General features: G+C 31.9%; 1 protein-coding gene across 4 annotated transcripts in view; it reads right to left on the minus strand.

Annotated features, from left to right (window-relative positions):
- The window catches only part of LOC132730353 (potassium voltage-gated channel subfamily B member 2-like), a 131,136-nt gene that overhangs the window by 11,601 nt on the left and 103,507 nt on the right, over window positions 1–16,028 (minus strand). For all 4 annotated transcript variants that reach the window (XM_060716261.1, XM_060716259.1, XM_060716262.1 and 1 more), the window contains exons 3-4: window positions 5,629–6,762; window positions 3,961–4,693 (exon numbers count right to left, since the gene is read on the minus strand). In XM_060716261.1, the coding sequence (XP_060572244.1) occupies window positions 3,961–4,693; window positions 5,629–6,762 (1,867 nt within the window). The remainder of the gene's footprint in view (window positions 1–3,960; window positions 4,694–5,628; window positions 6,763–16,028) is intronic.

The following is a 16,028-nucleotide window of genomic DNA, read 5'->3' on the forward strand; positions in this document are numbered from 1 at the left end:
AGCTTATTATATAAATAGATTCGATACTCATTTCTAGATCGCACGTGCTACTTTATATAGATCTAAACCACACTGTCGTCAGAAGTGCACGAATCTTTGTCTTATTTAAATATAAATTGCTTCTGGTAACCGAATCTCATTAGCATGGCGCCATAGATGATGTAACAATTTATGCAAGATGCGAAAAATGAGATTTAAGTATCGTTGTTTTGGATTATTGCCAATATATTCATGCTTAATTGAATTCTTTGAAGATTTAAAACATAAAGATGTTTGAATTAACAAAACTTTAACATTTAACATAAAGCGTTATTGTATTGTTATTCAATAGAAAAAGCGTTCAGAAAACTAGGAACCCTTCAATCAAATGAGGCAAACGCTTATAAATTAGATATTAACAAATGGTAACGACCGTGGTAATTGGCGGTAATTCTTATATATAAAAAAGTTCAATTTTTCGTGCCTATCTTCCCCATACTAATTACATCAAAGATAATTTTCTGAAATTCACTTGGAAAATAATTGTATAAGTACATCAAGGTATGATTTCAAAACGAAAACTCTGTACAAAGCTTTTGTCGATGGAAAAATAACAAAAGTATAAAATCATATAGACATTAATTTATCGGAGAAAAGTCGTACCTGCTTTAAACCTATCTATACATGTACTCTAAACAGATCAATCATTTTGTTATATATTTTATCAATTATACCTATTCGTTTATTTATTGAGGACAATCATTTCAAATAAGTAAGAAAGCTGACATGTGTAACTAGAACTTATTTTTATATCGAAATTTTCGGTTGTGATGAAAAATGAAATGTATGAATTTGCATAAATATAGGTGATAATCAAATACGATTTCAAGAGTTAAATTTGTAGTTTTCACAGTCAGTCCTGTTTTCACTTTAACAGAAAATGATACAGAGGTTCAACTAAGAAATTTTCTTAATTTTTTGTACTTCATAAAAATGATTCTGATATTTATAAATATATTTTATCCTGAAATTATTCACATAGTTTTGTTGCGGTGTAAAATTAAAAAAATGTCTGAATGATATTATCAATAGTCAATCTCAAATCGGACTTAAGTAACATATGACGGTGACATATGACGTCATTTTCTGACGTCATTTACGCACAGGACTGACTGTAATCAAACAGGCACGAGTTTCCTTGATTGGCCAGGAGGTAAGTCGCTGGTGTGACCACAGAGGGCGCAACACAAAAATATGCATTCCAAAAATGTTTTATTTACACAACAGACTAATCGTCTTATATTTACCTTTAAATAGTAGGGTACATGTAAAGCAAGAAACTTGAAAGCGGACAATAAGCGTTTGGAGAGCATAACACTGTTCGTTAACTTAAAAGGACATAATACGTTCTTGCCATTCTTGCTGAAACTGTCTTTTTCTCTCTTTTTTTGCATAAATTTTAAATTATATACATAACAATACATATGATTTGTATTTAAATGTTTGGAATTGATACTGTACAAACAACTTGAAACCTATAAATCCTAGAAAGGGAAACAAGAAGATATGTTTTGTTAGGCACTCGAATATTTGTTCTCGAATATTCGTTCTCCAACTTTGTGTCAGTAGGTGAGGATTAATACAAATAGTAAAGGACAAATTACTAAAGTAAGTCAAATTCATAGCTATTAATACTATTTATCGACAACACTATACGTGATAGAAGAAAGCAGTATTTACTAGCTTATTTTATTTTTACTGTAAGTAAATGTGAAATGAATATATACTGGTTAAAATTATTCGACTCTGTATGTATAAAAGAATGCGTTTGTCTCAACTGAAATGGCCTAAATGAATGAAAGAATAAAAATAGTGGCTTTTATATCCATAGGAGATAATAATATTTGCTGTTGCATGTAAAACAATTACGTCATTTGGCTAGTTTCGAATTATATTTATATAAATGTCAAAGATATGTTTAACTCAATTTCTCTTGCTCAACACGTTAGCAACAGTATACTAGTTTCAATTTGCACTTATTTAGAATTTTGCTGTCTCTTTCAATGTGTTTCTGAATATATACAATATATATAGACTGAATATATACAATACATATATATATATAGAGAGAGAGAGCTTGTAAGATGTTTTACAATTCCTGAAGAAAATAGCGCTGAACTCACGTGAAGTACTGGTAGCAAATCGTAAATAAAATAGTATTGTGTCTTCTATACAAAATACAAATTCACTATAATTATACTAATTGCCAATAGAGCTAAGAAAGCAAAAGTTCATTTATGTTGCAACAAGCTTTTCTTTTAAAACTGTAACAAGATACCAAAAATAATTTTCTTTAGAAATAAAAATGATAGCATAGAAAGAAATATTTGTAGCTTCATGTAGGAGGTCAACAATTATAGCAAGGTACCAGTGCACAGTATGAGTATATCTATAAATCGTCAACATTTGCTTGTTTCAAGTTGTATGTACAGCAGTTTCCGAAACGTTAGCTATTTTCAAGCTAAATTTATAAATATGTTTATATATATACAAATAAATTGCTAGATCGGCAAAGCATGTTTAGTTTCAGCAAGCCTGGCAAACTGAGAGGGTCACACCAATCACTTAGCAACCTGAATAAATCCATCATATCATGACTATAGACCACCCTGTGAATCAGCTCAGCAAAAACTTTTCATCTGCAAAAAACAACATAACAATATAAAAGTACAACACCGAGAAGTGGATTTATAAATCAATTGTTATGGTAACATTTTGTATGAGTTCCAATTACAAAAGTCTGTTAGTCCCGCTGTTTGCTTATTACATGTATCTATCAAACGATTATCATTATGTTTTTTCAGACACAGGACACTGATGGTTTTAGTAAAGTATATCATTTTTGTAAAATTCTAAAAGTACGCTTATCTGTACGCTGTGAAAGGCCTTCTGTTTCTCACATTACAAACATATCATTTCAATGTTAGTTTAACTTTTCAATTATATAATTTGCAATAGTTTGCAGGTAATATTTTCTGTTATAGGTTGACGAATAAACCAAAAAGACTAAAAATCGTTCTTTAATAAACGTTTAAGAAAAAGTAAGCTTTTTTGTAATCTTTATTCTCGTTTAATTTCGACATAATGTTTCCAGGTTGTTTAGAGCGATCGAGTTAAGGTGATATTGCAGTATGAAAGCAATTGCACCCCCGTAATTAAAGTAATAAAACAATTTTAACTTCTTAGGGGTTCTGAAATTGCTTCTCTCTAATTCAACATTATTTGTAAAAAGAAGACACACAATTGTATCGAGAATCAATCCGATTCTACAGAGCTCTGCATCATTGATACTTTGGCAAACACATTTGAGCCGCGTCACGACAAAACCAACATAATGGGTTTGCGACCAGCATGGATCCAGACCAGCCTGCGCCTCCGCGCAGTCTGATCAGGATCCATGCTGTTCGCTTACCAACTCTATTACAAGTAGAGAAACTGATAGCGAACAACATGGATCCTGATCTGACTGCGCGGATGCGCAGGCTGGTCTGGATCCGTGCTGGTCGCAAACCCATTATGTTGGTTTTGTCGTGACACGGCTGATTTATCAGTTTAGTAAAGAAAAGCAAATTTCTCCATGGCAACATAACATACAAAATGCACCAAAAGCGAACAAATACCCTTAAAAACGATCACTATTCGATCAAGCAAAAGATTTTCATCACGTTTAAAATATAACAAAAATGTATTGGAAGAATAAAAGTTTTTAAAACAAACTACCAAAGGTGACATCATGCCTTTAAAACATGCTTTGAAAGCTCAAAAAACAAACAGGTTTCACATAGATATGAACATTTTCTAAATGTATTTGAAACTTTTCTTGTAGATGTTTTACATTGTACAAGATGAAAATCTTTTTCTCTGAAAATACTAAATTCTATTAGTGTTAGTTAAAATTAGTGAAAAAGGAAAGATGCATACCTGACTTCGGGTTAATTATAAGATGGTAGTTCGCAAGCTTGCGACCTGTGGAAGGACTTCCATGAAGTTTACTTGCAAGGGACACGGCCTTTTGAAATTTTAATTTCGATTTCGGAATAGCTTGCATATCACGAATATTGTCAGTGGACGAGAATGTTCGCTCCATTACATCTCCAAAATGAAGATGTCTTTCGTGTGAGGTTTCAGACCGGTGTCTTTTCAAACTTCCACCTCTCTCACTCGTCTGAGCTTTTATTGTTACAGCATGGACGTTGTCATGGCAACGTCCTTCACCCTGTAACGGAGGCTGAGAGTTAAAACGCTGCCATTTTGCCCTTCTACTTAAATCCACATTGTGGATAGTTTCCTTTGAAAAAACATCGTCCGAGTCACATTTATCATTTTCACATTGTTTAAATGTTTTATTATCTAAATCAAAAACTTTAATGGAAGCACTTTTATTATTTGCACTTGCAAGATTACTTGATGGCAAACTAGTAAAACTATGAGATTCTCCAAGCGGATTTACATAGATATTATTTTTTAACGGAGTATCCAAAACTGAATTATGCAAGTTATGTCCCTTTACACTTGGGCTTGTGGGTAGATGAGTCATGCAAGAGGTGTAGGTGTCGCTACTGCTCGTGGTACTATATTGTCGTGCAAGTGCCTTCAGTTCTATGCATGGTTTTTCCGTGACACCGTACGGCGTGGCTTGGGTACAACTCTGGCCCTGTGTATATATATATCAAACGTGCTAATTGTTTATATAATAACATGCGCAGTGCATTTTAGTAGGACTGCATTAAAGTCTTGTGAGTTTTTGTTTTTTGCTTTTTGCTTTTTTTGACAGTCGGACAGTTTTAAGTGCATGATTCAAAATCACTAATGAACAATGAATTCTTGGTAAATTTGAAAATGTCTATGCAAATTAGGTCACGTGGTAAACACACATTTGAAAGATGAGCAAGTAGTCATAACTCCCCTTCCTGCTCTACCTGAAATTGATAAATGGGGAACTCCTTTAAAATGGCCCATTGAATTCAGGCCATGGTGTAAACCCTTATTAATAAGACTTGGGAAATCAATTTAGAAATTTGAATCAGGATATGAAGTATTTAAGACAAAATCCACTGTCATTCTTAATTGATAGATCCTGTCATTCATAATTAAAAGATGTGAAGTTTGTGCCACAAACATGCATAATTAGTTTCTATTAATGCAGGATATAAATATGAATTATAATAACATAGCAACTGAATAAATCACATTTCAAAATTGGTACATTATTGATGCTTCATAACATAAACTCTTCAACAATTTTAAGAACATCAAGAACCAAGGTTTAAAAATCGTGACGACAATGATAAAACTGACAGCATTCGTTATTGTATAATGAAGTTCTTTTACTGAAGGAGGGTTATGTATATAACTGCGATACGAGATCCTAATTATGTCACTATTTTCTTGTTGGTTCTTGATTTATGAATAATATGAATTGATAAATAGGTTTAGTAAGGTCCATTCTTTACGCTCAAACATCTTGCAATATGTGTGTTAATTTAGCAATAATTTTAAAGCATAGCGTGTAAAGAAATGTATAACTTTAATCATGCGTCAGGCTAAATATGTTTACAAAACATGCCGGTACATGACATATAACTTTACCTGTATGTTTGCATTCAGTTCCGGTTGCGATGACGTCATTCTCCGTAGGGATTCCTCGTCGGCGTCCATTAGGTTGGTCGCACTTGGATTTGACAACCCTGGAAGGCTCTTTGACTCGCAGCTTTCGTTACCGGAACCATTCTTATTTCCCTCATTATTGACCTTCATCACACACATTGGAGGACTAGCGTTCTTGCTGTCAATGCTACCCTCGTCATTTGTGCCTCTTTGGCTACCAATATTGACCTCCATAAGGTCAACACTTCTGGCAAATGCATCACGGAGGTTAATAGAATGAAATGAAACAATACTTCCAGTTCGTTTAGCGCGTTCTAATGCGTCACGTCGCTTTAACGCTTTTTCTCGACGCATTTGATCCTTATAAAACTCCGCAAAATTATTTACAATAATTGGAATAGGTAACGCTATAACAAGCACCCCGCATATACAACACACACTACCAACTATCTTGCCAATGACGGTCGTCGGGTATATATCTCCGTATCCGACCGTAGTCATGGTAATTGCCGCCCACCAAAATGTCTCTGGAATACTGGTAAACTTAGTTCCACCTTCATCTTTTTCAGCGAAATAGGCGAGACTTGAGAACAACAATATTGTGATCGCTAAAAACATCAGCAATAAGCCCAATTCTTTATAGCTACGTTGCAAAGTATAACCCAACGACTGAAGACCGGTAGAATGTCTTGCTAATTTCAATATCCTAAGTATTCTCATTATTCTAAATATCTGAACCACCCTACGAACATTTTGGAACTGGGCAGTCGTGTTCTCGTTTGTTTCAGTCAAACCAAGTGAAATAAAATATGGTAAAATTGCTAGAAGGTCAATTATATTTAAAGGAGCTTTAAAGAATTTCCATTTATTAGGTGACGCCCAAAATCTTGCTAAATATTCTAATGTGAACCAACCAATACAAACTGCCTCAACTATTGCTAAATCTGGATTGTCATTTGATGTGTCCCTTTTAGTAGTTTTTTGAGTAGGAGAATCGTTATCAGCATCCGTAGTTTGCTGTGGCACAACTTTTGTTTCTTGGAATTGCGGCATAGTATTTAAAGTCAATGCAATGGTAGATAACACGATAAATAGAATGGAAACAATGGCCACAACCTGAAAATGAAGCGAATGGTTGCAATTTTGTTTTTTTAAAAACAAGCTTCAGAGACCAAATGTTTCCCTTATTTTACCTCAAGATTTAGTTTGTTAGTTATTATTGGTGATTTTAATGTATAAATAATTGCTACATTAAGCCACTTGTAAATGAGTACTATTTAGCTTCCAAGGCAAATGTTTCGAAATCTTAACTTTGTTTTGAATATGATTTTCCATATTTAGCCACTGTGTAATATTCCCCCTCGAGGGACTAGAGAAGGGACAGAGGAGTACGACAATTGCAGCCACAACCAACAAGATGTATACCACAGTGCCGAACAATATATAGGCAATCATCCACATGGAAACATACTTGTACAATGTTATACACAGAGTAATTTATACAAATACCAGGGGTATGGGATACATTCACAACATTGTTATCACAGTTACTATAATAACAACAATAACTGATAAAAAATTCTTTTTTTTTCAGTATTTTGTTACAGAGGAAGGTTTTGATTCAACAATTTCATTCAGGTTTAGCCACACACTAATAATATGTTCAACATTTACGAGCTAATTGTATACAGAAATGATATATTAAAGACAAAGGCCAATTGAAAACCATTGCAATATGAACCACGTCGTGAACAAAGAAGTCAAAAGTCGGAGGACCATTGGAAGTTCAGCGGAGGGAGTCATATATCAAACCACCATGAAAGACACTGAGCAGAGTAGTGAGTAATAGTGTGTTGTATATAGCTAGAATAGAACTGTTAAAGCGCAGATATTCTCATACCCCCCAACCCCTGTTAGAATATATACAAAAGAAAATTATAATTGTATTACTTTTTCCTTTCATGTATGTACATGGTGCAGTCCTTATTCAAATGTTTGATTTTTATGGAATTTAATATTAATTATGTTATTCGTAATAGTAATCAAATGATATTAAAACGATTTATAGTCAAAATGCTTGCCCTGTTCGCTTGGACTGTCTATATTTATAAAGATAGCATTTAATTCGATTCATGTAGTAAAAAATTAAACTGGTCATCTATTCATTTAGTTAATAATTCATTTAAGAAAAAGCAATGAAATTCTAATTTATTAACAAATTTATTTCCAATTATTATTCTCTATTTAATGCCTAAATGTAATTGATAATTATTGATACTATGTTATAAAATGCAGGATACAATATCAATAAAAATTTCAAATTTATCTATGATAAATAAAAGATTGTTTGTCTTTGTTTAATGGAAATTGTATATGAAAATAGACCGCTAAAGAAACAACTGCCATAAGATTAACAGAAAGATTCCAATGTGCTCTTTTCAACACATTGACGATAAAATTACCAAATAGTGCATCAAAAAGCATCACAGTAAATAACCACACTCAAACTTGGAATCTTTCAGTAAGGGTACATGCTTTTAATAGGGAAAATGACATATTCAAAACTATCGATAAAAAGTTCATAACTTTAACAAATGTAATTTAAGAGAAAGTAATGTTTCTTGTGGAAGCTTATTTTTTATTCTGAATATTTTTTGAATTGTGTTCTGAACTATTATAGTTTCTTTACTAGAAAGGTATTAGCAAAGGAGCGTGAATACTTCGAGTTTTCTTAATATGTTTTAATAACTATTTCTTAAAAAATTACACCAAATGTTATGAAACTTCACTTCTGTACCGAAGATTTGTTTACAAAAATATCTAAAATTTTTAAAAAATAAAAAAAGTATCAAAGCAGTTTGTCGAGTTTTAATTTAGATTAGACAATATAACAACACCCCAGGTACAGGATTACAATAGGATAAGGCTGCTAATTGGAAATTCTGCTTTAGGAGATCAATCAATATTTATGTTCATGTAGTACTTATTTGAAACATTTTTTGTTCCACATAATATTTACCAGATGTTAACTCTTTTTGTTTCCTTCAGAAATTACATTGATGTCCTCAATAAAGAATGACAAACATTCAATGTATATAAACTATTATTTGAATTGCTTGTTAATGAATATGTTTTGTAATTGTTTAAAGAACCTTCAATTGCTCCATTATACAAAAATTACTTCAATTTTCATTGACAAAAAATAAGGGAAAGGAAAAGAACTATAATAACAACATGTATGTAAAAATAATAATTAATCTCCTTTAGAAGCAGAATGGTATATAAAAAATAAGCGTTCTTACAGGTAAATTGAAACTACTGAAGACTGCACATAAGTAACACATGAAAGAAAATCTTGAAGTATCAAATTCTTTTGCATATATTCTTTAACTTAAACATTAAGCATGGCGGAATTTACAGTTGTCGCAGAAAGTCTGTCCTGAAAGTTAAGACAATTTTAAAAGAATGGAGAGAGAGAAAAAAGTGTAAAAAGACAAATTTCTAAATTTTCTAGAATAAAGTACCTATCTGAAAGAAGGGCTTAATTTAAGGAAGAACAAAACATGCTGAAAAACTAATATCATGCCGGGGATTGGAATTCTAATCGATTTCTTAACTATAAAAACTACAAATACTATAGAAAAAAGAATAAGATATCTTTGATAGTACTCAATAGATGTTATCCGGAACTCGGTAATGTGCGTTTTTCTCATCTAATTCCGGGGTACAAACACATTTTTACCGTTATATTGTGTCACAGTGCTTTACAGTAACAATAGAGTGATCAACGCGTTGCGCTAATAATCAATACGAGGGATGATCAAAAATAAACCGGACTGTGACTGTCAATTGAAAATTTTTCAACCTATCAATTATTGTTATATATCACACTTAATCGGAAAACAATACCTGTAAACTGATACTATATCTTATCTGATAATGCAAATAGCTTGTCCGTAACATCAAATTCAAAAACCATGGTAACGCACACCCGGCGCAGTGCGTAAATTCGCCTTGACAGCAGGCGCTTTAAGCTGCGTATATTTAACAATATGGCACATTTAGATTTCAAAATACGCCAAAACGTCATGAACCATATCTTTGACGTTGTCAGAAAAATTAACTTCATTTAAACCATATTTATATTTGCAATCACAATTCAAACGTCACATGCTAATGAAATACTCCCGTTAAAACAATGTCGTCGGAATGTCTCGAAAATCGATCAATAAGAAAAAATGTCAAAAGAAAGACAAGAAACTGTTTAAAACGTAGAAAAAGATTACGGCTATCAAGGGAAAAGTTCCAGAAAGCCACAGCATATTTTTATTAGCATAAAGAATTAAGAAAGGATAATAGAGAAATAGAAAACAAGTAAGGGAGGGACAGAAAAAAGAAATTTTCCAGGACGTTGGTGACGTCAATCGCCAAGACGTTGAGAAATGACAGCCTATTGACTGCGGACATTGTCAACGATGTTCGACAGTAGCTACGGTACGGTGCAGTCAACTCTAAGCATTTTAAAATGATAATAGTCAATGCATTAATTACATATATTGTATTCTTGGTTTACAATTGTATCAATTATTTTCTTATTTTACGCAGTAGTTTTATGGAGAAATTGTGTCAACAATTAGACAGTCACTGTTCAAAATCAGCTAGGCGTTTTATTTATTTTAAAATAATGACAATTTTGTTCATAGTTGTTTTACTCTTTTATTTTTTCTTATGTATGATACATTATCATTCAGCAACATTATTTAACATTATTTGTAATACATAATATGGTTTATTGCATGTGCGTTTTTTCCAACAATCAAGTTAACAGAAGGAAAGAATGGAAATTTGCGTCATTACAGGAGTTCTTTATCATCATTCATTATTTTACAATACAATATGATACCCACTTGTACAGAAATATATATAGGCAGTGGATCCGCCGCATCAACAACATGACTGTTCCACGTATTTGCCTACTCCGTGAATGAGTAAAATGCTGCTCCGTTAAGATAAATACGCTTGTGACGTCGTTAACGTCAATTTCAAAGTTATACCGTGCGCCGCATTGCTTTACATATACATGCCAATAACAGCATAACTTTTTTCTTTGTTTATATTTCTTGTTGGTATTTTTTGTATCATTCAGGGGATAGATTCCGATTTATTTTCTGTGTATTTTTATGTAAATTCATTTAAAAGGTAAAGAATCATTTACAAAGTCCGGTTAATTTTTGATCATCCCTCGTATTTTTACCCCAAAATATAGAGAAAAACAGAATCCCTAAGAAAGCCCAACACGGCAAATTGAAAATGTTGCAGGCTCGGTTGCAGGTGTCAAGTGATGTATGGCAGCCGTACAAATTTGCCCGTATTTCACTTCAGTTTTGTTATATTTTTCTGGTCATTCGGAATCATCAACTCCAGCACTTTTAAGTGCTGAGAATTGAGTACCGCCAAAGCCGGTGCTACAGGACGTGAGGGATGTTGCACTTTTTCAATATTCCTCATGTACAGACTTAATTAAACCGAGTCTGCAATTTTTCATGTAATTTTGCTGTTTTAATGCTTCCGAGGGATCACATTTTTCTCGATATTGATTGAGCCTGTTCATAGACGGTAGTGGAAATTGCAAGCTACCGTCCATGCCCCCTAGTACCGGCTAAAGCAGAATTATTATATACATTAAAAATGAACTGGTAAAATTTTGAATTTTAAACATCCACAGATGTGTTCATATGGCGGTTATCATGGAACCTTCAATGTAACGCATTAGTGCCATTCCATGAAAAGCGGCATATGGTTCCAAAGTAAAAAAAAGTGTTAGCAAGTTGTAACGGTTAAATTTAAGTGTGTCTGTACCCCGTGAATAGGTTGCCGAGTTTCGTAATTATCTCTAATTTTCTGTTGTGTTTTTACATTTAAAACAGATTTCAATCAATGTACCAGTATCAGAAGAATCTAAAGAACGAGCAAGATTTAGTGAGAGAGTTAACACCATGTTGGAGAGGATGTTAATAAGAAAACACGTATAAATAAACTGTGGTATGGTTAATTAGATAGATTATATTTGACAGTGGGTCCGGGAACCTTTCGAGGGATGTGTAAATAGGTGGAAAATAAGTTTTAAGTGCACAGAAAGCAACATATTAAGTGAAAAGATTGGGTTCGGGGAATTGGTGCTCGTTTACGATATAACTTAAACACAGTGGCTAAATTGAATGTCAACTGTCGCAACATTCTTGTGATGTTTTTCTCTCCAAAAAACTAATTTCAAATAAAATATAATTAACAAAAAACTAAAAGCTAGCAGTAAAAAGCTATGTGATAAAGAAAACGTCGAATAAATATAAAAAGGTGGAGGAAAGAACGAACAAAACAATTAATTTAGTGATGTAACATTTGGTCACTGAAAATACCTGAAAGTATAAATAAATTATATAATATCATGTTATTTGAAATACAGTAATTAAGTGTTTAAACCGTTTTAAAAGTGTTTAAAATATATAAAACAATTGTGTAATTAAAATGATATCCATGCTTATTAAATGTTCAAATTTCGAGAAAGAATGCGAGATATAAAGTAAAATGAAAATATATTTATATAATATATTGATCATGTATGATTTGAATTAAACAAAATTTGTACTGATAAATATCATTTAAGGTATCATTAAGAAAGTTATTTATCTAAATAGATGTAAACTACTTAATCGTTAAGTATGTCAAGTAAGTAAAAATATAATACAATAGTACAATTACTATTTCTTTAAAATAATTTCATTAATTTAAAATACATGCACATATGTAATTGTATTGAAGTAAAGATAAAAGCAATTGCATAAAATGATAATTACCGTAAAGAATAAGAACATCCTGTATGCGTTTTGCCATTGTTTTATCATAATAAAATAAACAATTATAAGAGTACAAATACTTGGAGTAAGTAGAAGTAGTTCTTACAAGAGAGTCAACAAGTTTCGGCAACATGCAATGTTGTATGTTTTAGCCATAAATTTCATACAATGACATTATCATTAAGCAATCAGACATGATAATGGTAATTTAGCAATGAGACACGTTATTTTAGCAATGTGACTGAGACATTATAATTAACATTGAGATCCGATAATTTAGCTCAATTACGATCAGACATGATAATCAGACATGATAATTTTGCAATGAGATGTGATCATTTTGCAATGAGATGTGATAATTTAGCAATGGAATATATTTCGTTTACCTGGGAGCAAGCAGACACGTTTATTTAATGAATATGTACACAGTGCACTTGTTGCATATGATGTGTAAAATGGATGAAAATAATGCAAGTTGATATCTGCATGACGTCTGTCTGCTGCCAGGAATTGCAACTTTGTTTGTATCTTTTATATCTAGACATGTGTATGCGCAAACAATTTCTAGTCTCTGTTTCTTTTCACCGTTATTGCTTTTGACACATATCATTTCCATTGTCAATTGTTTTGTTATATACTCGTTGGTGACAATAGTACGTTTGTTTTCGAAACGAACATTATCTATTATACACACACTATGTTTATACTTTGTTGATTCGTTATACTAACGTCAAAGGAGGTCTTTGGCTTTAAATCACTCACTCACAACCATCATTGTAGGTTCAAATCCTAAAATCATGTCAGGGACTTAATTTCGCGTGAGGAAGCTATACAGCTTTCTTAAGTTTACGAACGTTCAGTGGTTGTACTGACAACTAAAATGCCTGATTGAGCCTGATATAATGTTCGTAGAGGTACCTAGGGTCTTCCTAGCTCCACCAGGAAAGTTTTACAGAATGACTCAAAAGAAACACACAAAAAAAACGGACAGACAGTGGCCTCGGTTGGAAAGGTTTCTAAACAGCTGAATCGAAACATGTTTATTTGAAAATACAATGTAAAGTCTGTTTATCCACTTTCATCAATATGACTCGATTCGAAGCATTAGGATCCATCTACTCAGTTACATTATCTGTTCAATACTAATGACTTTCATATTATTAATTCATTTTATACAGCAAAACTGTCGTAATACTGGCTTAATCGGATTGCAATGTTTCAGTAATGTATCTGTATCTATGTCCATCAATGCAACACAGTAACTATTTTGTCCGCTTCGGTGACATATTCAACCTTGAAAATAAAGTTGTTTTCTGAGATTGGCAATTTGTTTACTAAAATGTTATATGTCACTTATTGTTCGTGCTGGTGAATTGAATTGCACTGTGGATTGCTACAATATAGCTGTAAAATATGATATTCTGACGTCATATAAAACATATCCAGTCCAAAAGGTTGAGTGGAATTCAGTGTTTGGAGACAATGTATGATTTTTTCTTACAAACAGCTATAGCGTCTAGGTTATTTGTATATATTAATCACTGGAAAGAACTTGTCAATATTTTGGCAATGTTTGCCTACAATAAATAGCTGATGTCAAAAAGATAATACTGAAGTATAAGCAATTTCGCTAAATCTGATGATCAAATGTGACCTGGTAGATTTGCTTGGTTGGTAATAAATGTTTTGGAATAGCATTGCTGTGCAATAAAACAGGGATATAGGATTTTCTAAGAACTGATGAAAAGTCTCCAAAATAGACGGAATGATATCCTGAAAGACTTGAATAAATGAAATATGCGTCTACTGCTAAGAACAGAGTAATATTCTCACATAAGAAATGCCGTAATAGTTACTTCAATCTTATATTTACAGCAGTGAAAAAAGTCGGATCTGAAGAAAGTCAACAAAACCATCAATTTTATTATATCGGTCGACTGGAGTTGCTCTTTGGAGAGCAAAAATAAACCAGTTCTGTTTAACTTGTCTGATGATGGAATGATTCAAATTCAAAGAAACGAAGCGCAAATTCTTTTCACACGCAATTAGATCGGCTTACATTTATATCGGATATTCAATATGAAATGTTGTATGGAATTCTGTGAAAGAAATAGAGAAATGACGTATTAACAGCTCTACGAAGTTTCCTTTGAGACAGCAATCAATGTTAATTATACTACAAGATCAAATTACGTTCTACTTTAAAATAAAAGTAATAAATTTCCATAAAAAGAATGATGAATAAAAGTAAAATAAATATATTGCAAAGTAACATTCTTTATATGAAATGTATGAGTCAAATATTTGAGGCACATAAAGCTTCATAAACGAATACAATGTTTCCACTTAAAAATGTTAACATGCGTTTAATTAATACTTTTTTAATATCCTACTATTTGAGTATGTTAGACAATCATCATGTGGACAAACTAGTGATAAATTCTGTAAAATAATGCTATTAAAAGTAGTCAGACGTAAATACTGTAGTATCTTAATCTTCATAAAAAATACTTAAACACTATAAACACTATACAGTTAATTAGTACCCCTAAAAAAGCAAAACACGAAAGCACAGAGATACGGAGCCCCTAAAGTGACATTTTCTACACTTTTTTCCCGGACCTTAATTCGTTTTTACGAAATATTATTTGTAATTACGAAAAATAAATTTGTAATTATGAAATAATAATTCGTTTTTACGAAATAATATTTCGTAATTACGAATTAATATTTCGTTGAAACGAATTAATATTTCGTAAAAACGGATTAATATTTCGTAAAAACTAATTAATATTTCGTTAAAACGAATTAATATTTCGTAATTACGAATAAATTTTTCGTAAAAACGAATTAATATTTCTTTAATATTTCGTAAAAACGAATTAATATTTCGTTAAAACGAATTAATATTTCGTTAAAACGAATTAATATTTCGTAAAAACGAATTAATATTTCGTAATTACGAATTAATATTTCGTAAAAACGAATTAATATTTCGTAAAAACGAATTAAGTCTCGGAGTAAAAAGTGTGGAAAGTGTCACCTTAAGGGCTCCGAACAGAGATATGACCAATGAGTACCACTTCGTACATTGTATAACAGTACACTAAAATAAAAGGCTTTTGAGAAATTAAAAAAAACAAAGCATTTTGGTGATATTAATGGGCTTTTGAAGTAAAGAGATAATACCATGCAAGCATCATTTGTTTGTTAACCAAGTTTGTTTTACAGACTTCTATAAAATAAATGCAAATATTCATTACGATTATTCATCTATTATTCATTTTTTTTTTCAATCAGAATAATGACAGAAGCAATCACTTTAAAGCTGCACGCCTCCAGATGAGCCAAAATATTTCAAGAAAATCAATAATGAGAAAAATGTACTAAAATTTTAAGAAAGGTAAAAACATTCAAGATACAAGTTATATTTAACATGTTACGTGCGGTTGAAGACTGATTTTGCAGTATTTTATCACCATAATTCTACTGCGTTACTAACGCAGTAAGGGCTGTTTTTGCATATGT

The sequence above is a fragment of the Ruditapes philippinarum genome, unplaced genomic scaffold (genome assembly GCF_026571515.1).
Source record: "Ruditapes philippinarum isolate M1 unplaced genomic scaffold, ASM2657151v2 ctg62_1_1_1_1, whole genome shotgun sequence".
NCBI classification, from domain to species: Eukaryota; Metazoa; Mollusca; class Bivalvia; order Venerida; family Veneridae; genus Ruditapes; species Ruditapes philippinarum.